Source organism: Capricornis sumatraensis, chromosome 3 (assembly GCF_032405125.1).
Source record: "Capricornis sumatraensis isolate serow.1 chromosome 3, serow.2, whole genome shotgun sequence".
In the NCBI taxonomy this organism is placed as follows: domain Eukaryota; kingdom Metazoa; phylum Chordata; class Mammalia; order Artiodactyla; family Bovidae; genus Capricornis; species Capricornis sumatraensis.
In genome coordinates, this window is record NC_091071.1 from 176,859,368 (window position 1) to 176,881,636 (window position 22,269).

The window sequence follows — 22,269 nt, forward strand, 5'->3', positions numbered from 1 at the left end:
CGTCCCCTTCTCCTCCTGCCCCCAATCCCTCCCAGCATCAGAGTCTTTTCCAATGAGTCAACTCTTCACATGAGGTGGCCAAAGTACTGGAGTTTCAGCTTTAGCATCATTCCTTCCAAAGAAATCCCAGGGCTGATCTTCAGAATGGACTGGTTGGATCTCCTTGCAATCCAAGGGACTCTCAAGAGTCTTCTCCAACACCACAGTTCAAAAGCATCAATTCTTTGGCACTCAGCCTTCTTCACAGTCCAACTCTCATATCCATACATGACCACAGGAAAAACCATAGCCTTGACTAAACGGACCTTAGTCGGCAAAGTAATGTCTCTGCTTTTAAATATGCTATCTAGGTTGGTCATAACTTTTTTTCCAAGGAGTAACTGTCTTTTAATTTCATGGCTGCAGTCACCATCTGCAGTGATTTTGGAGCTCCAAAAAATAAAGTCTGACACTTTCTACTGTTTCCCCATCTATTTCCCATGAAGTGATGGGACCGGATGCCATGATCTTTGTTTTCTGAATGTTGAGCTTTAAGCCAACTTTTTCACTCTCCTCTTTCACTTTCATCAAGAGGCTTTTTAGCTCCTCTTCGCTTTCTGCCATAAGGGTGTTGTCATCTGCATATCTGAGGTTATTGATATTTCTCCCAGCAATCTTGATTCCAGCTTGTGCTTCATCCAGCCTGGCATTTCTCATGATGTACTCTGCATAGAAGTTAAATAAGCAGGGTGACAATATACAGCCTTGACAAACTCTTTTCCTGATATGAAACCAGTCTGTTGTTCCATGTCCAGTTCTAACTGTTGCTTCTTGACCTGCATACAGATCTCAGGATTCAGGTAAGGTGGTCTGGTATTCCCATCTCTTGAAGAATTTCCACAGTTTGTTGTGATCCACACAGTCAAAGGCTTTGGCAAAGTCAATAAAGCAGAAGTAGATGTTTTTCTGGAACTTGCTTGCTTTTTCAATGATCCACTGAATTGTACCATTTGATGTCTGGTTCCTCTGCCTTTTCTAAATCCAGCTTGACCATCTGGAAGTTCATGGTTCATGTACTGTTGAAGCCTGGCTTGCAGAATTTTGAGCATTACTTTGCTAGCGTGTGTAATGATAGCAATTGTATGGTAGTTCGAACATTCTTTGGCATTGCCTTTCTTTGGGGTTGGAATGAAAACAGAACTTTTCTAGTCCTGTGGCCACTGCTGAGTTTTCCAAATTTGCTGGCATATTGAGTGCAGCACTTTCACAGCATCATCTTTTAGGATCTGAAATAGCTCAACTGGAATTTCATCACTTCCACTAGCTTTGTTCAAAGTGATGCTTCCTAAGGCCCGCTTGACTTCACATTCCAGGATGTCTGGCTCTAGGTGAGTGATCACACTATTGTGATTATCTGGGCCATGAAGATCTTTTTTGTACAGTTCTTCTGTGTATTGTTGCCACCTCCTCTTAATATCTTCTGCTTCTGTTAGGTCTATAGAATTTCTGTCCTTTAATGTGCCCATTTTACATGAAAAGCCCCCTGGTATCCTTAATTTTCTTGAAGAGATCTCTAGTCTTTCCCATTCTATTATCTATTAACTTCCTCTATTGCTATGAATTGATCGCTGAGGAAGGCTTTCTTATCTCTCCTTGCTATTCTTTGCACAATGTCACAAACCTCTGTCCATAGTTCTTCAGGCGCTCTGTCTATCAGATATAATCCCTTGAATCTATTTCTCACTTCCACTATATAATTGTAAGGCATTTGCTTTAGTTCATATCTGAATGGTCTAGTGGTTTTCCCTACTTTCTTCAATATAAGTCTGAATCTAGCAATAAGGAGTTCATGATATGAGCCACAGTCAACTCCCAGTCTTGTTTTTGCTGACTGTATAGAACTTCTCCTATAGAACTTCTCCTTCTTCTTCTTCTCTTCAACTACAAAGAATATAATCAATCTGATTTCAGTATTGAGCATCTGGTGATGTCCATGTGTAGAGTCTTTTCTTGTATTGTTGGAAGAGGGTGTTTGCTATGAACAGTGCATTCTCTTGGCAAAATACTCTTAGCCTTTGACCAGCTTCATTTTGTACTCCAAGGCCAAATTTGCCTGTTACTCCAGGTATCTTTTGACTTCCTACTTTTGCATTCCAGTCTCCTATAATGAAAAGGACATCTTTTTTTGGTGTTAATTCTAGAAGGTTCTGTAGGTCTTCATAGAACCATTCAGTTTCAGCTTCTTCAGCATTACCGGTTGGGTCATAGACTTGGATTACCATGATATTGAATGGTTTGCCTTGGAAATGAACAGAGATCATTCTGTCATTTTTGAGATTGCACCCAAGTACTGCATTTCAGACTCTCTTATTGACTATGATGGCTACTCCATTTCTTCTAATGGATTCTTGCCCACAGTAGTAGATATAATGGTCATCTGAGTTAAATTCACCCATTCCAGTCCATTTTAGTTCACTGATTCCTAACATGTTGGTGTTCACTCTTGCCATCTCCCGTTTGACCACTTCCAATTTACTTTGATTTATGGACCTAACATTCCAGGTTCCTATGCAATATTGTTCTTTACATCAATCGGACGTTACTTCCATCACCAATCACATCCACAGCTGGGTGTTGTTTTTGCTTTAGCTCTGTCTCTTCTTGATCAAGATGGTGGAGTAGAAGGATGTGTGCTCATCTTCTCTTGTGAGAACTACAAAACTACAACTTGCTGTGGAACAGTCATCAACAAGAGACTGCTGGATCCCACCAAAAAAGACACCCCATGTCCAAAGGAAAGGAGAAGCCCCAGCAAGATGGTGGATGGGTGAAAGCACATTTAAGATCAAACCCCATACCTTCCAGAAACACTCAGAGGGCTCAAGCAATACCTTGCACACACTAGGGGACCCCACAGAGACTGAACCAGACCTGATTTTGAGAGTTTGGGTGTCTCCAGTGGAGATATGGGTCAGCAGTGGCCTGCCGCAGGGGTAGGGGCTCTTGGTGCAGCAGACCTGGGTTAGACATAAACCCTCTTGGAGGAGGTTATCCTTAACCCCGCCATAGAGCTGCCAGAACTTACACAGGACTGGGAAACAGACTCTTGGAGGGCACAAACAAACCCTTATGCCCGCTGAATCAATTGTTTGCTGGGTTCCTCTGGGATTTCTTGGACATGTGGTCTTTGCCTCCCACAATATAGTAATAATAACAGCAACATCAACTATCATTACTGAACACTTACTGTGTTCAGTTCAGTTCAGTTCAGTCACTCAGTCATGTCCGACTGTTTGTGAACCCATGAACCACAGCACGCCAGGCCTCCCTGTCCATCACCAAATCCCGGAGTCCACCCAAACCCATGTCCATTGAGTCGGTGATGCCATCCAGTCATCTCATCCTCTGTCGTCCTCTTCTCCTCCTGCCCTCAATCTTTCCCAGCATCAGGGTCTTTTCAAATGACTCAGTTCTTCATATCAGGTAGCCAAAATATTGGAGTTTCAGCTTCAACATCAGTCCTTCCAATGAACACCCAGGATGGATCTCCTTTAGGATGGTCTGGTTGGATCTCCTTGCAGTCCAAGGGACTCTCAAGAGTCTTCTCCAACACCACAGTTCAAAAGCATCAATTCTTTGGTGCTCAGCTTTCTTTATAGCCCAGCTCTCACATGCATACACGACTACTAGGAAAATCATAGCCTTGACTAGACAGACCTCTGTTGACAAAGTAATGTCTCTGCTTTTTAATATGCTGTCTAGGTACAAGCCCCATATCTCAGAAATCTCACAAGAACTCCAATAGCTGGGTGGTCTCATGTTCCTTCACCCCATATAACAGATGAGAAAACACAAATGGAGGTCAGGATCCACATCTGGGCTATTTAACCCCCAAGCCTCCTTCTGAACACCCAGGCTCTGCTGCTTCCCAGGGTAATGTGACCTTGAGGAAGGTCACAGGGACTCAGGCCAAGTCTGAAAACAAGAAGAACCTTCAAGCAATGACAATGTTGAAGTTGCTGGGGATGCGGGTTCTGAGTGATTCTTAAATTACATTCTGTGGCCACTTGTCTGAGAGGTCAAAGTGGAAATTCCCTGGTCTATGACCAACTCTGTCATTTAGAAGCAAGCGCCTCTGGGCCTGAGGTGTAAGTGGAGCTCAGAACTTTAAACTCCTTTCTCCCAGGGAGTTTTGAGTGATTCTAAAATCACATTCTGTGGCCATTTGTCTGAGAGGACAAAGTGGAAATTCCCTGGTCTATGACCAACTCTGTCATTTAGAAGCAAGCGTCTCTGGGCCTGAGGTGTAAGTGGAGCTCAGAACTTTAAATTCCTTTCTCCTGGGGAGTTTTGAGTGATTCTGAAATCACATTCTGTGGCCATTTGTCTGAGAGGTCAAAGTGGAAATTCCCTGGTCTATGACCAACTCTATCATTTAGAAGCAAGAGTCTCTGGGCTTGAGGTGTAAGGGGAGCTCAGAACTTTAAACTCTTTTCTCCTGGGGAGAGGGGTCACCAGGTGCCATGCATGTACTATCAACTGTGTGCCAACCATTCTACTTGTAATCATGACAACAAGCCTCAAAGAGTGCATGTTGGTCCCAGTTTCAGATGGGAAACTTAAGGTTCAGAGAGACGAAGTAATGCAATTAATGCCATAAGCAAGCTAGAATTTGAAGCCGGATTTGCCTGGTGTCAGTGTAGAAGTTTGTTTTCACTGCACAGCTTCAGTTGTTGTTCATAATTTAGTAGGATATCTTACCATCTACAAACACATTGGATGACGTAGGAGAAACAGGGGTCGTGGGCTCTATCCTTGGTTCAGGGTTGGATCCCCTGCTGAAGGACATGGTAACCCACTCTGGTAGTTTTGTCTAGAAAATCCCATGAACAGAGGAGCCTGGCAGGCTACAGTCCATGGGGTCGCAAAGACTCAGACATGACTGAAGTGATCTAGCGCGTGCGCACACACACACACGCACACACACACACAGAAGGACACTGGACCATTTAGAAGGATATTGGATGACCTGGAAGCATGCTGGGTCACCTATAAAGATATCTGATCATCTAGAAGGATATCTCAAGTGCTTCCTACCAAAGTTTGAGTCCATTTGCTTTTACTCTCATGATCTTTATTATCATTGTTACTACTCAAATTCCTGGATTTATAAAAGATACACGAGAATATACAAATTGAAACTGAACAGCTGGAAGAATTTTCAGAATATGAACACACCAACGTCACCAATACCAGAAGAGAAGGACCATCGGTAGCATCACTGAAGCCCTCTTAGTAACCCCACCAGTCACCATGCCCTTCAATGGGTAGCCACTGTCCTGACTTCTAAAAGCACAGATTAAATCTTGAGAAAGAAGAATGGAACTGGAGGAATCAACCTGCCTGTCTTCAGGCTCTACTACAAAGCCACAGTCATCAAGACAGTATGGTACTGGCACAAAGACAGAAATATAGATCAATGGAACAAAATAGAAAGCCCAGAGATTAACCCACGCACCTATGGACACCTTATCTTCGACAAAGGAGGCAAGATTATACAATGGAGAAAAGACAATCTCTTTAACAAGTGGTTCTGGGAAAACTAGTCAACCACTTGTGAAAGAATGAAACTAGAACACCTTCTAACACCACACACAAAAATAAACTCAAATGGATTAAAGATCTAAACGTAAGACCAGAAACTATAAAACTCCTAAAGGAGAACATAGGCAAAACATTCTCCGACATAAATCACAGCAGGATCCTCTATGACCCACCTCCCAGAATATTGGAAATAAAAGCAAAAATAAACAAATGGGACCTACTTCTGCACAACAAAGGAAACTAAAAGCAAGATGAAAAGAAAGCCTTCAGAATGGGAGAAAAAAAATAGCAAATGAAGCAACTGACAAAGAATAAATCTCAAAAATATACAAGCAACTTATGCAGCTCAATTCCAGAAAAATAAACGACCTAATCAAAAAATGGGCCAAAGAACCAAACAGACATTTCTCCAAAGAAGACATACAGATGGCTAACAAACACATGAAAAGATGCCCAACATCACTCATTATCAGAGAAATGCTAATCAAAACCACAAGAAGTACCGTTTTACACCAGTCAGAATGGCTGCTCTGCCAAAGTCTACAAGCAACAAATGCTGGAGAGGGTGTGGAGAAAAGGGAACCCTCTTACACTGTTGGTGGGAATGCAAACTAGTACAGCCATTATGGAGAACAGTGTGGAGATTCCTTAAAAAACTGGAAAGAGAACTGCCATATGACCCAGAAATCCCACTGCTGGGCATACACACCAAGGAAACCAGAATTGAAAGAGACACGTGTACCCCAATGTTCATTGCAGCTGTTTATAATAGACAGGACATGGAAGCAACCTAGGTGTCCATCAGCAGACGAATGGATAAGAAAGCTGTGGTACATATACACAATGGAGTATTACTCAGCCATTAAAAAGAGTACATTTGAATCAGTTCTAATGAGCCTATTATACAGAGTGAAGTAAGCCAGAAAGAAAAACACCAATACAGTATACTAACGCATATATATGGAATTTAGGAAGATGGTAACAATAACCCTGTATGTGAGACAGCAGAAGAGACACAGATGTATAGAACTGTCTTTTGGACTCTGTGGGAGAGGGTGAGGGTGGGATGATTTGGGAGAATGGGGTTGAAACGTGTATATTGTCATATGTGAAATGAATTGCCAGTCCAGGTTCGATGCAGGATACAGGATGCTCGGGGCTGGTGCACTGGGACGCCCCAGAGGGATGGTATGGGGAGGGGGATAGGAAGGTGGTTCAGGATGGGGAACATGTGTACACCTGTGGCAGATTCATGTTGATGTATGACAAAACTAATACAATATTGTAAAGTAATTAGCCTTCAATTAAAATAAATAAATTTATATTAAAAAAATAAAAGCGCAGATTAGCTTGTCTGTTTGGAAGCTCATATAAATCTCTCTTACAATCCGTGCTCTTTTGTGTTCAGCATAATGTTTGTGAGGTTTTTCTGTGTCACTATGTATAGCTGTGGTTTGTTGGTGTGGTATAACCACACAGTTTACCATTCTGCAGCAGACAGACATTTGAGTGGTTTCTGGTCATTTAATCCATTTGCTTTACTTCTGCTTTGGTGCAGCTGCAGAAAAGTGGGTCACTCTCCCACAAAGGGATTTCAAATCTCTCCGTCCTCTTCACTTGGCAGAGCGTATCAGAGATGAAGCACAGAAGACCCCAAGAAAGCCCAGCTTCTTTCTCTATTTTTTTAATTTATATTTTTAATGAAGGATAATTGCTTACAGAATTTCATTGTTTTCTGTCAAATTTCAACAGGAATCAGCCATAGGTATACATATTTTTTAACCCATTTTTCTCTTTATATTTTTTATTTAATTTTTACATTGTATGGAGTGTAGTTGATTTATCATGTTGTGTTAGTTTCAGAGATGCAGCAAAGAGACTCAGTTCTACACATGCATATATCTGTTATCTATCAGATTCTTTTCTCACATAGGTTATCAGACAATATTGAGTAGAATTCCCTGTGCTGTACAGTAAGTCCTTGTTGATTATTTTATATACAGTAGTGTGTTTGTTAATCCTGAACTCCTAATTTATCCCTCCCCCATCTTTCCCCTTAGTCTATGAATCTGTTTTGATTTTGTAAATGAATTCATTCATATCATTTTTTTAAAGATTCCACATATAAGTGATGTCATATAGCACTGACTTTCTCTGCTTTTCTTTGCTCAGTGTGAGCATCTCTTGGTAAGCCCAGCTTCTTTCAATTTGCTCTTCCCCTACAGGCCTTCCACATTAATAATAGTAATTCTGAGCTGCATCTAGCCGCCTCTGGCAGGTTTCATCTCAGATGGAATCCAGGCAGTGGGGCCATTTCAGTAAATGCGACTTTATGGGAAGGGATGACAGAGGAGCCTGGCAGGCTACAGTCCATAGGGGTGCAAGGAGTTGGACACAACTGAAGCGACTTAGCACATGAGTCAAGAGAAGGACTCTGGTCACTGGCTGAAAGGGGGTGTCTCTTAGGAGACGGGGGTTCACCTTCTCTGCAGTGAGGTTGGGGGCAGCAGGCTCCAAGCTTGGCCAGCTCTTCTCATTTCCACCTCCATCTGTGCTGGCTAAGAAAGTAGCCCCTGGGTACAATGACTCCTCTGTATCATGGGGATTCGGGCAGTGCCTCTTTGCACTTACTCTGTGTGAACCACTTAGAACAGTGCCCAGCATGTAGCAGGGGCAGCTCTGGCTGACCTGTATTCTGACCCAAATTCTGCCACTCACCTGCTGCTGTGTGACTCTGGGCAGGTTCCTAACCTTGCTGGGCCCCAGCCGATGGTAACTATTCTCCATAGAATTTGCACTTCAGGGTCTAAGCCCTCTCCAGCTTCCTCCCATCCTCCACCTGGAGATCTCGATGAATCATGGGCAAACAGTATCACCAAGTGTATCCCCACTGTTTCCAAGGAAGTGAAAACTCAGATTTGCTGGAAAGGCTCAGGAAATGATCAGTTCCATCTATTATATGCTGCTGATGGAGCCAAAAGCTAGGGAGTTTCTAAATTTCAACCAATTTCAGAAAAAGGAAGAACTCTAAGAAACTTTCTATCCTGATTCAGCAATTTCACTTCTGGAAATTTATTTTAAAGAAAATTCCCTTTTAAAATGGACAAAGATTTATTATTATCATAGTCTTTTCTCTTCTTTTCTTTGGCCACATAGCATGGGGGACCTTAGTTCCCCAAACAGGGATCAAACCAGCACCCCCTGCAGTGGAAGCTCAGAGTCCTGACCACTGGACCGTCAGGGAAGTCCCCAGAGTGTTTCCTATAATGATGAGCAATGGTGACCGAAAAGTCATAATGAAAAAAAAATCCATAGAAACAGACTCAGGAACCAAAATGATAGGATTAGTAGATAAACATATTATGATAGTCTTACACCTATATTCTAGATATTTAAGAAAATACAGGAGACTTGAGCCTGTTAATTAGAAACATAGAAAAAGAAAGGGAAGTAGCTCAATCATGTCTGACTCTTTGCGACCCCTTGGACTGTAGCCTGCCAGGCTCCTCTGTCCATGGGATTTTCCAGGTAAGAATACCAGAGTGGGTTGCCATTTCCTTCTCCACGGGATCTTCCTGATCCAGGGATTTAACTGGGTCTCCTGCACTGCAGGCAGGCTCTTTACTGTCTGAGCCACCAAGGAAGCCAATTAGAAACATAGAAGATATTAAAAAAAAAAAAAAAAACTAGATCAAATTTCTAGAGAGAACAAGTACACTGAGATGACAGAGTGGAGAGGATTAATGCAGATTAGACAATGTAAAACAAAAGGATAGCTATTTATTCTGTTCATTTTAAGCAGTGAAGGTGCAGATGAAGATGACGGTGGTGGGAGTAGCTCACATTGGTTGGTTTCTGGCTACTGACTGAGCTCTGTCCCCATATCGCCTCATTTAATTCCCACAAGTCTATGAAGCAGGTGCTATGGTAACCAAGCTGGACCCTATGGTGCTTTCCCAGGACAGACCTGCCCCCACTTGAGCCTTCCACCTGCCTCTCACTATAAAAAACTTTAACCTCCTAGATCTTCCCCAAGTGCCAAAGAGTACATTTAATCAGAAAAGTGAGAAAAATGCAAAGCCAAAAGGAAACAGTCAAGCAAGACAAAAATGATAATAGTTTAGCCATTGAACAAACTCGAGGACATTTAGTTCCTCTTTTAAGGCTGTTCTGAGCCAGTCATATGAACTGCTTCACAGACTCCACCATGTGGAAGGAGTTAACCGTATGTAAGCTGTCACAAGCACATAGACTCCAGACGATTCGAACCAGAAGGTTGACGATATTGATCCCTTAATTCTCTTACCACCAACCAATCAGAAGAATGCCCACAGGCTGACCACACACCCCCAAACCCCTCCCCCTCATCCTGTCTTTAAAGCCTTTCCCTGAAAGCCACCATGGGACTTCAGGCCTTTTGAGAAACAGTCGGACACGACTGAGCGACTGAACTGAACTGAACTGAGCATTAGGTGTCTGGACTGCTTGCTTGGTGCCCTGCAGTCAACGATGCTCTTTACTTCACTGTGACCGGAAGTCAGCAGACTGGCTTTTCTGGGCAAGCGGACTCAAGTTTGGTTCCGTAACACTCTCACCACCCTGTTTCACGCGTGAGAAAATGGAAGAGGTGGAGCTGAGCAGCTTTCTCTGGGTGCAGCAGCTGGAACACCAGGGAGGCAGCCTGGGTTTGGGTCCCACCTCCCAGCCTCTTCGTCTCCCTGTGATGCTACATAACTGGTGTGGTGGTCACCATAATGGCATTCTACTGCGGGTGTGTTGCGTGCAGAGTGTTGTGTGTATGTGGCCTCTAAACCCCACGGCCATCAGAGGAGAGAGGGCCGGTTGCCTACACATTGTCCACGTTCTGCAAATGAGGAAAGCAAGGCTCTTGAGGTCAAGTGATTTGCCCAGGGTCCCAAGCTGGTAGCAGAAGAAGCTAGAGTGTGAATGCGTTCCCTTTGAACTGTGCCCTGGGACCTCTGGGGATGTCTGGGACAGCAGATTTTGAAGACTTTTGGCAGCATCTATCAAGTCTTCTCTCCCACTAGGGCAAAGACCTCTGGAATCAGCAGAAGTCCTGGCTACTTTTGCTTTTGCCCAATTGAGATGAATCAGGGGGAAGCTGGGGCTCAGAAGGGTAACCACAGACCTAGAAGAGTGCACAGGAAGGTCCCACATTGGTAACAGCAAAGAGGTAAGGAGCATGTGCCTACAGAGCACGCCTAGGGGAGGCACCCAGGAGTTGCCGGAGAGATTTCACGTGTGTGCTGCTCAGTATTCTGCGTGCAGATGGCTTTCCATTATGAGATGATCAGTTAATGATTGAGTCTAGGAATAAAGGAAAATTAGATTTTAAAGAGACAGAGAAGAGGGAGAGGGAGATCGCCCAGCAGTGACTTGGCTTCTTTTGTGTAGACCCGTCAGCTGGCAGCAAAGAGGTCAGCCTGTGCTCTATGCTCTTGAACAGCCGTCTGACAGGCACCGAAGAAGCCCAGGTTCTGCTCTCGTGGGCTCTCCAGCAAACCTCAGAAGGTTACTGGTAGAGCGTTGTAGCAGACTATCCATTTGTAATGCCAAGCACGTCTTGCCATCAGCACCTCCACCCTAGCTGGGCTGGGTCCAGGCCATTCGCCTCATTAGGAGTCCTGCCTTAAACTGGGGAGGACCTTCTGCAGGGCAAGTTGGCAACACATGTCAGTTGCCTTCAAGTTGTATGCGTGCTTTGACTCGGCAAGCCCGCTTCAGGAGCACACCCTGTAGAAACAATCCTGGGCAGGGACGAGGTTTCATCTCAGAGACTTCTTTCACTGTCTGGCTGTGTGGTCTAGAATAGTATGATATTGGAAATAACCCATATGCCCAACTATAGGGGATTCTTTACATGAATGGCATACAAGGCTACCTTTCAAAATTTTCTGCAGGAGATGGTTTAACAACATACAAATATGTTCAAGTTATTTTAGTAAATGAAAAGACAGACTACAAAGTACTACCTGTAGTGTTTACCTAATTTGGTCAGGGAGAAGTGTGGAAAGATACATACAGAGAGTAATAGAACCGGGATAACACTGACTCCAAGATGGTAATGATGGAACAGCTTAACTGCCCATCAAAGGATGAATGCGTAAAGAAGACATCGTTCATACGTGTGTGAGTGTGTGTGTGTGTGTGCGTGTGTACAAACATCTTAAAATAGAGAGTAGAATGGTGGTTACGAGGAAGTGCGGGAGGGGGAGAGCTAAGACAAATATTGTATAAGTGTACGCACTTGCAACAAGTAGTAAATAAGTCCTAGATAGTATAGTGAATATCAACAACAATGTTGTGTTATAATCACCAAACTTGCCTAGAGACTGGATCTTCATTATTCCAACCACAAAGAGAAATTGTAATTACATGACGTGATAGAAATGCTAATTATTGCTGCACTACCACTCAGATCATGATATATAAATGTATCAAATCAATATATTGTCCCCTTAAATTTACACAGTTATATGTCATTTCATTGAAAAAATTAGTGGTGATGAATGGATTCACAAAGGATTTTAAATTGCTTCTAGTTGTTCAAGTTCTCCAAATCTTCTATGTCAATCATGCAATCAAAACCATTTTTAAAAGCTATTAAAAACAGGAATAATAAAAATCCGCATTGCCAGAAAAGAGGAAACACAAAGCGCCTGGGTGACCTCCGGCAGGGCTGAAGCTGGGAGGGGGGAGTGAGTCGGCAGGCAGGGCCATCTGATATAAGGGGCTGCTGGCTCGCAAGGGGCCTTCCAGTCGCTGCCTGCACTGCTCTGTGCTGGGGTCATGGGCCTCTCCCTGCTCTGCGTGCTGCTGGTCTTTGCTGGTGAGTGGGGACAGCACCCACAGCCGGGGAGGTGGGGACGGAGGTTGGGGTGCCCTGTACCTCTTTCCTAAACTGAGCTGCTGTGCTGATCGTCCCTGACCCGGTCCCCCAGTCCCCCACTATTCGGCCCCCTGCAGGAGTCGTCAGTGGCTCAATCCCCTGGAACAGTGGCTTCAGCCAGAGGGCTGTGGGCGGCCAAGCTGGGTGGCAGGCAGAGGCGGGAAACTAGACGTTCACAAACTGGGCTCCAGCTGAACTGACGTCTGTGGTACTTCGGACACAAACTACGGAAATGGATCTGCCCTCCTGTGTCCCTCTGACCAGATAATAGTGATCTCTCACATATGCACACCTCTCCACACTTTCAGGGGCCTTTCCTGGTGGTTCAGTCAGTAAAGAATCTGCCTGCAGTGCAAGAGACCCAGGTTCCATCCCTGGGTTGGCAAATTCCCCTGGAGAAGAAAATGGCAATCCACTCCAGTATCCTTGCCTGGGAAATCCCACGGACAGCGGAGCCTAGCAGGCTAGAGTCCATGGGGTCAAGAAGTTGAACATGGCTTAGCGATAAACCACCATCTTTTCAGAACCCTTTCAGCTCCATTGACCCTGGGGGTTCTGTTATCCATCGGGAAATGGTGAAGTTTCCACCTGATCTTTATCGGATCAAATGTTGCAAATCGGGGTGCTAGCAAACCGGAGTGTTTACTTGTTGATCCATCTCAGAATATGTCATCTGAGAAAGCTCTTGCGTTTCGTTTTTAACGTGCTTTATGTTATTTTGGGACTCCCAAATTCCCGAGAGGACCACACCACCAGGGTTACAGTGAAAACCATTAGGAAAGCTGCAATCAACTGCAGAAATTCATCTCTCAGATGCAAAGAGGCAATATGGTGTAGAGATGAAATACACAGATTAGCCTGCATTCAGATGCTGGCCCATCAGCTTCCGGTGCTATGACCGTGGCCAAGTCCCCCTACCGGTCTATACCTCATCTGTAAAGTGGGCACAATAACATCCTCTTCACTGGGTTGTTAGAAGGGCTCTAATGAGAAAATATGTACAAAACCCCTAGCAAGGGTGAGGAACAGTTAGCGAGCAGTAACTTAACACAAAGTGCATGCCTGAGTTAGTGGTGATGTTGTCCCTGCCACTTCGCTAACCCTTGGGAGAAGGGGCTCCATCCCCCTCAGCAACAGCTGAGGATTGAAAAAGAAACCGAGGCAGGAATGACTGTTAAGCTAAGTCAGTGTCCTGAAGCCCTCTTGACCACAAGTTGAGCTCCTCGATTCCCCAGGGCTGGGTTGACCTCACTGTAAAACTGGAAGAAATAAGACCACTGAAAGCACACCAAATCAAAGCTGAATTTGTTTGCTTGGCGAGGACCAGCTGCAGACTTCAGGTGTGAAGTTGTGTGTCTACTTCTAAGCTGAAATAGAAAGGTCTAAACTTGGGGTGCACAAGTAGATGGAGGTTCAGCAAAAAGGTGAGATTCCGAATTCAAATCCTTGGCTGGCCTATTGGGTGGACATTAACTCTCTTGGCCGTGGTCTGTTTCTAGGGCCTTATCACCAAATCTGGGGTTCCAGGGGGCTTGAGGTCATTCCTCAGCACAGTCACAATTAAGGTTTCTCTGTAACATCTGTACAGCTAGAGCCACCGTGGCAAACAAGAGTGGCAGCGTGGGCTTCCACACACTGGGGACACGACCTACCTGCAAGTCCCGGCCTCTACCAGCCGACATTTAGCTGCAGCCCTGGTGGCTCAGACAGTAACGAATCTGCCTGAAGTGGACCCAGATTCGATCCCTGGGTTGGGCAGATCCCCTGGAGAACAGAATGGCTATCCACTCCCGTATCCTTGCCTGGAGAATCCCATGGACAGAGGAGCCAGAGAGGCTACCGTCCGTGGGATCGCAAAGAGTCAGGCACCACTGAGTAACTATCCCTTTCTTCACAAGGCAAGCACCCTGCTTCTGATGGCACCCCCGCCCACTGCATGAGTTCATCCCAGACCCAGCTTTCCCTAGTGTAGGGCTCTCCCCTGGTTACTACTCACTTTATTTGAGTGTAGAGCTTCCATTATAACACCATTTACTTGAGGGTCGGGGGGGGAGCTTCCACAACTGGGGTCACCCGAAGGGGCCTCCCCAGCCCAGTCTCTCTGCGATTCTGGGCTCCATCTGTGTTCCTGAGTCATCCCTGAGGTTGCACACAGGTACATCCAGTCCCCTTCACATCTCGTCTCTTTCTCCCAAATTCTTCCGTGAATTCATTGGCTTAATATATTTTATTTCTCCTAACTGAATATAATGCATTCCTCTCTCCCAACAAAGTGAATTCCCCTTATGATCAATTCTCACCAGCAGATATTATGACTGAAGTGAAAATTATTCATGAAAAATACTGATTTCTACATCATGCTGCTTTCCAGAAGAGCCATTCATATTTTTTAAAGAGGGTTTTTTAATGATTTTATTTATTTTATTTTATTGCCGGCTGTGCTGGGTCTCCGTTGCTGGGTGAGGTTTCTCTCTGTTAGCGGTGTATGGGCTTCTCAGCACAGGGGCTTCTCTTGTCGTGGAGGGAAGGTTCTAGGGGGTGTGGGTTTCAGTAGTTGCTGCACGTGGGCTCTGTAGTTGTGCCTCCTGGGCATGGTAGCTGTGGTGCATGGGCTTAGCTGCTCCTCGGCACGCAGGAACTTCCTGGACCAGGGATTGAACCTGTGTCTCCTGCACTGGTGGGCGGATTCTTTGCCACTGAGCCACCAGGAAAGCCCCCACGCATACTGTTTAATGTGTGGATTCTCTATGGACTGGTGTGGGAGTCTGGGGTGGTGGGGGGAGTGTCTTCCTACTATAGCATGTGAACCAAGAGACAGACAGCAGAGCCAGGCTGCCCTGGGTTAGCATCCTGCTCCTCTGGTTACCAGCTACTATGACCTGGAGCAAGTTACTGAAGCTCAGTGGGCTCATCCCTAAAATGGAGATTAAAAACAGCCTTTATGGTTCCGATACTGGTTTCTTAGTTTTCATACATACACCATGATGAGAGGATACTGAATGGGGAGGTGGATGAGACCTCTTTGTATGATCTTGGCACCTTTTCTCTACATCGAGAATAAACCAAAATAAGAAGATTGTTTTAAAACAGAGTATCTCATGGAAAGGGAGGAGTCAGTGGGTCTCTACATGAAAAGATCCTTGGTAATCAGTTACCAATTCTCATTATGCTTCCAATAGCCACAGTGGTTGTGGTTACTTTATTATCCAAGGTCACTGTTTTGGCCCAGGCAGAGCAGAGGTGCCAGGCCTGCAGCTCACTGGACTCCCCTGAGATTCACGTCCTCTCCCTGTGGCTGGGCTCCTTGGCAGGTGTGGCTCCAGCTGAGGGCGACATGCTGGACCTGAACAAGATGGTCAAACAAGTGACAGGGAAGACCCCCATCTTCTTCTATTCGTCCTACGGCTGCTACTGCGGATTTGGTGGCCAAGGCCAACCCAGAGATGCCACAGACTGGTAATTCCTCCCAACCGTGCTCTGCCTCTACCCAGGGACACTCCTCTCTCGTCTCCTGTTTCCTCTCCACCCATTTATTCATCTGGTACCATGTGCTGTTAAAGTCTAGCCTGGAGTTTGGGCATTACCTTGCCAGCATGTGAAATGAGCACAGTTGTACAGTAGTTTGAACATTCTTTGGCATTGCCTTTCTTTGGGATCAGAATGGAACCTGACTTTTTCAGTCCCATGGCCACTGCTGTTTTCCAAATTTCCCTGGCTTATTGAGTGTAGCACTTTTACAGCACCATCTTTTAGGATTTGAAAGAGCTCAACTGGAATTCCATCACTTCCAATAGCTTTCTTCCTAGTAATGCTTCCTAAGGCCTACTTGACTTCACACAACAGGATGTCTGACTGTTGGTGAGTGACCACACTATGGTGGTTATCCAGGTTATTAAGTCCTTTTTTGTGTAGTTCTTCTGTGTATTCTTGCCATGTCTTCTTAATCTCTTCCACTGCTGTTAGGTCTATACCATTTCTGTCCTTTATTGTGCATGAAATATCCCCCTGGTAGCTCCAGTTTTGCTGACGAGATCTCTAGTCCTTCCCATTCTATTGTGTTCCTCTATTTCTTTGCATTGATCAGTGAGGAAGGCTTTCTTATCTCTCCTTGCTCTTCTCTGGAACTCTGCATTGATTTGGATATCTCTTTCCCTTTCTCTTCTGTCTTTTGCTTCTCTTCTTTTCTCAGCTATTTGTAAGGTATTCTCAGACAACTATTTTACTTTCTTAGGTATCTTTTTCTTTGGGATGATTTTGGTTACCACCTCCTGGACAATGTTCCAAACCTCAGTCCATAAGTTGTTCTTCAAGGCACTCTGTCTATCAGATCTAATCCCTTGAATCTATTAGTCACCTCCACTGTATAATCATAAGGGATTTGATTTAGTTCTTACCTGAATGGTCTCTTGTTCTTCCCTGCTAGGGACTCTGCTGAGCTCTGATCCACCCCCGGCCCTTCTGGAGGGTTCCCCAGAGTTTCTGAAGTCTGCCTTGCACTGTCCACCCCAAACTAGCTAGAAGAGCCACAAACACTTCCCATTGCCATTGAACATTGTTTTTTTTTTCAAAGTCCCACTTCTTTTTGCCATGGTCTCACTTGGTTTTCATAGCAACCCAGGGATCTGCCAGAGGAGGGATGAGAGCCAGCCTGGCCCGAGGTCAGCACCCTCACCCACCACATACAGGCTGTATGATCCTGGGCCAGTGGCCTGACTGCCCAGAGCCTCAGTTTCCTCATTTGTGAAATGAGGATAATGCTAGTACCTCTATCCTGGAGCGCCCAAAAGGATTAAGAGAGAATTCCTAGGTAGAGCAGGTTCCTGGTACACAGGAGGGAATCTTCCTTCATAGCTCAGACGGCAAAGAATCTGCCTGCAATGCAGGAGACCTGGGTTCGATCCCTGGGTCAGGAAGATCCCCTGGAGAAGGAAATGGCAAGCCACTCCAGTATTCTTGCCTGGAGAGTCACATGGACAGAGGAGCCTGGCAGGCTACAGTCCATGGGGTCGCAAGAATCAGACACGACTTAGAGACTAAACCACCACCTGGTACACAGGAAGCACTCGAGAACTTTTAGCTAGAAAGAAGACTAGACCCTGCAGGCCTTGACTTCCAAGGCGGACACACAGTTTCTGCTCTGGGGCAGGGGCAATCTGAGACTCAAGCCAGCCAAGGACTCACCCTCCTCCTGTCCTCTCCTGCCAGGTGCTGCCACGAACACGACTGCTGCTACCGTCACCTCAGATCTGACAAATGTGACATCATCTTCAACCACTACCACTACACCTTTTTCCGGGGGAAAGTCCAGTGTTGTGAGTGCCTGGGCCTCAGGGTTGGATTAGGAGGCTGAGCAAAGGAGTTATCGCATGCATTGCTTTTGTATGCTGTGTGACAAAGCACTGGCTGCTCAGCCTCTCTGTTTTCCTCATATGTCCAGTGGCAATATCTGGGCTGTGAAGGAGAGGCAGCAATAGGGGCAGGAGGACGGAGAGGTCCCATAGAGAATTTGACCCCTTTAGTATCTGGAAGGATGCCAGACCTCAGCTTAGATCCCAGACCCACCACTGACCAGCTGTGTGACCTTGAACACTTTGCTTAACTTCTCTGAACCTCAGGATCCTCGTCTGGAAACTCAGGATGATAACAGCATTCTCCTGCATAAAGTTAATTCAGAAACTTAAATAAGAGGAGACATAAGGTGCCCTGCAGATGCATGCTTGATAAATAGTCCAGCTACCGAGGTTAGTGTTTATTATTTCATTGTCATGAGTTTTAGAGCAGCCCAGACACGAGGCAGGTCCACCCTGGTGATCATTTTCTTCTTGTTCCTGGTCACTAAGTCACATCCTACTCTTTGCAACCCCATGATGTGTGACCTGCCCATCTCCTCTGTCCATGGGATTTCCCAGGCAAAAATCTGGAGCGCGTTACCATTTCCTTGCTTGGAGATCTTCCTGACCCAGGACTTGAGCCCATGTCTCCTGCTTGGCAGGCAAATTCTGAGCCACCTGGGAAGCCCTGATCTCCATTTTACTGACAAGAAAACTGAAACTAGAGTGAACTGTTTGCTCAGAGTTACACAGCTACAAATGAGTAGCCTGGGCTGTAACCCAGGTCACCAAGCCCCAGGGTCCACACATGGAAAAAGGTGGCAAGTTCCAGGACTGGAAGGTGAATGGGCTCACCAGCTGTCCCTGTTAACTGAGAATAGCGGCAACAACTGTAATGGCCAACATTTATTGACCACTTACTATGTGCTAAAAGTTTTGCCTTCTTATTTTAATCTGAATATATATGTATACATATTCTTTTCCCTTGTAGATTATTACAAAATCCTGAGCAGAGTTCCCCATGCTATACAGTAGGTCCGGCTTTCTTATCCCCATTTGACAGATGGTGAAACTGAAGCACCATTGTCCATCTTTCATCAGAGTCTTTGCACATGCTGTTCCTTCGGCCAGGAACGGCCCCTCTCCTCCACCCTGGCTTTCCAGAGTAGGAGCAACAGCTCACTCTTCTGATCTCAGCTCAAATGGCTTTTGACACTCAGTCAGTCCCATTGGTTACCAGCTCAGAACCCCTGCCTCGTGCCTGACTCCTGGGTAAGCACGGTTGCACTCACTTCTGTGAAGGGCAGGGAGGCCTGGCACACTGCCATCCATGGGTCACAGAGAGTCAGACACGACTGAGCGACCGAACACCAACGACCACACACTTCTCTGACACTGGCCCCCATCCCGGGGAGTGTGAACTCGGGCATCCGTTCTGTTCTCCTCTCCCCCTGGGACTGTCGAAGGACAGGTGCTCAGCTGTTTACTGAACAGATGAATGAATGCAGGAGCAATGGCACACGGGGAGGTCACACCCCCTGCCCAAGGTCACAGAGCCAGAGTCCAGGGAGCTGGGAAGGGCACCATAGGCTGGACAAGGGCTGAGCTGCCTTCAGCGGCTCCCCTCCAGGGGGGCGACCCACCCTACCACGGGAAGGGGCAGACCACTTAAGTGCCCTCCTCCACCCCCTCGCAGCCACCAAGGGGAGCTGGTGTGAGCAACAGCTGTGCGCCTGTGACAAGACGTTGGCCTTCTGTCTGCAGCGGAACCTGAACACCTACAAGAATCACCTGCGTTATCTGTCCAGATGCGAGGGCGAGACCCCCAAGTGCCATACCCTCTAGCCTGTCCTTCTGCATCTTGAGCTCTGAGGAAGACGCCCAGGACCCCTGGCTACAGCCCCGACCCAGCCTGGTGCCTTTAAAACACTCCTGGGAAGAGGAAGGGGCTTGGCCTCGCCCCTAGCTCCCACTTGCCTCCTGGACCTTCTGAATCTCCCTGGCTGTCTCCTCTGAGGGTGGATTGAGATCTTACGAAAAACCAAGGCCAGGGAGCTGCCAGGGGGAGTGTGTGTTTGGGGCAAAGCAGTGGGCATGGGTGGCAGGGTCTGGGGGCAGGGTGGGGCAGATCTTCCTTCATGACCACTCACCAGGCCCCTCCAGGCTCTCCCCGCCCCTGAAACACCATCCAAGCAGCTGCCAGAGTGGCCTCTGTAAAAGGCAATACGGATCTTTCTGTCAACGGGACTCTGCTTGTTCAAACCCCAAGGCCCTAAGTCCTGCCTCCCACTCCATCCCACCCCTCCAGTCATCACAGGACACACGTGTACCTATGGCTCATTCATGCTGATGTGTGGCAGAAACCAACGCAAAATCATGAAGCAATTATCCTCCAATTAAAAATAAATAATGAAAATAAAACCCACAACCCCAAGGCCCCGCACCATCCAGGATGGGTCGGGGGGTGGCAGGCGGGGTGTCTGGGACCTGTTACTGCCTGGCACTGTGTCCCTCTCCCTTGGAGCCTTGGGGACCCTCGCAGACTTGGCTAATGCCTGTCTTGGACTCATTGCAGCTCTGGTGTCCAAAGCAGACCCGGATCTCAGAAGGGGTTCAGTAAATACTTTTCGAGGCAAGAACTAGACCAAGCTCCCTGGGCTCCAGGCACCTGGTCTGCAGGCCATGGGACTTCCGGGCACTCTTTCCTCTCTGACTGCCAGGCCTGTGCTCAACCTGGACTTCTGCAGCGATGCTCCACTGGCCTGCTGTCTCCCAGGTAGCTAAGCCCACCCTAGGCTCCTCGGGGTCCAAGGGCCGCTTCCTACAGAAGTCTTCCCCGGCCAATTCCTCTCCAGTTCCAAGGGCTCACTCCCAGCCTCAAGCTCCCACAGCATTTTACAGGTCTTCACCTTGCCGAGCTCCCACTTGTGTGGTATGTGATTGTCTGGACCACTCTGAGCAGACTGGAGCTTCAGGAGGGTGGAGTCCACGTCACTCTCATCTCTGTTTCCTCTGCTCCCCCAGGTGATAGGTGCGCAGTCAATGCTTTGGAATCAAAGGAGCCCCCAGAGGAGAGATGGAGGTGGGGGCAGGTGGTGTTCAGGCCCCACCCAGATCCCCTCTTGGCCCAGGTCCCCAACCCAGGAGTCAGCTGCCAAGTGCACACTTCGGCCTCCTTCTCTTGAGGATTGCCCCCAGGCTGCTGGGCACTGCCATGCCCACCACCCACCCCTCCTCGCCCACCTCGAACGAGTGAGTTGGGAGAATGATACCGTGGAGGACATAATCGCCCTCTCCCCGCCTTATGCAGGCACACGTGGTGTGCCCCAGAACTCCTCCTGGGTTCCGGCTAGATGTCTTGATCTGTGCCCTGGCCTACCCTGTTCCCCTCTTTCTCCTACTGGTTTCCCCCTAAGGGCACTTCCTCAATACATCATTCCCTTGCCCAAGAATTCTCATCTCAGGCTTGACAGTCAGGGAGTCTGCCTTCATTGGATGAATGGATAGATGGTGACTATATTCTTACAAGAAGTCCCAACTGGTCATTCATACGTGATTAGCTACATGGCCAGGTCACCTGGAGCCACCCACACCTGCTGGTCTGTGACACACATTGTGAAAGAGCTGACCGAGTGGTTTTCCTTCCGTGTGAAGCTCAGTGGCTCATGCCAGAGAACATAGTAGAGGCAAAGAACTATGGGTGCTGGGTTCAGATTCCAAGGACTTTATTGGCAGTCCAGTGGCTAGAACTCTGCACCTTCACTGCCAAGGGCCCAGGTTCGATCCCTGTTTGGGGAACTAAGATCCCAAAAGCTGTGCAATTCAGTCCAGTCACCCAGTAGTGTCCAGCTCTTTGCAACCCCATGGACTGGGGCACACAGGCCTCCCTGTCCATCACCAACTCCAAGAGCTTACTCAAACCCATGTCCATCGAGTCGGTGATGCCATCCAACCATCTCAGCCTCTGTCGTCCCCTTCTCCTCCCATCTTCAATCTTTCCCAGCATCAGGGTCTTTTCCAATGAGTCAGTTCTTCACACCAGGTGGCAAAGTATTGGAGTTTCAACTTCAGCAGCAGTCCTTCTAATGAATATTTAGGACTTATTTTCTTTAGGATGGACTGGTAGAATTTCCTTGCAGTCCAAGGGACTCTCAAGAGTCTTCTCTAACACCACTTCAAAAGCATCAGTTCTTTGGCCCTCAGCTTGCTGTATAGTTCAACTCTCTCATCCGTACATGACTACTGGAAAAACCATACCATTGACTAGCTAGTCAAAAGACATAGCTTTGCAAACCATACTTTGTTGGCAAAGTAACATCTCTGCTTTTGAATATACCCTCTAGGTTGGTCATAACTTTTCTTCCAAGGAGTAAGCGTCTCTTAATTTCATGGCTGTAGTCACCATCTGCAGTGATTTTTGCCAAAAAAAGTAGTCTGTCAGGGTTT

At 46.7% G+C, this 22,269-nt stretch overlaps 1 protein-coding gene across 1 annotated transcript; it reads left to right on the forward strand.

The window, feature by feature from the left end:
• The first annotated feature begins 12,388 nt into the window (after positions 1–12,388).
• LOC138076385 (group IID secretory phospholipase A2-like) lies at positions 12,389–19,668 on the forward strand. The gene is made up of 4 exons (XM_068968522.1): positions 12,389–12,433; positions 15,805–15,949; positions 17,699–17,805; positions 19,520–19,668. Exons 1-4 carry the CDS (start codon positions 12,394–12,396, stop codon positions 19,666–19,668), a joined length of 441 nt encoding a protein of 146 aa, XP_068824623.1. The 5' UTR covers positions 12,389–12,393.
• Positions 19,669–22,269: the final 2,601 nt, after the last annotated feature.

Excerpts from the sequence above, each read along its gene's own strand:
- LOC138076385 (XM_068968522.1), top strand. The coding sequence starts at position 12,394 with ATGGGCCTCTCCCTGCTCTGCGTGCTGCTGGTCTTTGCTG. Across the intron at positions 12,434-15,804 it reads CGTGCTGCTGGTCTTTGCTG|GTGTGGCTCCAGCTGAGGGC; the intron begins GTGAGTGGGGAC and ends GCTCCTTGGCAG. Across the intron at positions 17,806-19,519 it reads CCGGGGGAAAGTCCAGTGTT|CCACCAAGGGGAGCTGGTGT; the intron begins GTGAGTGCCTGG and ends ACCCCCTCGCAG.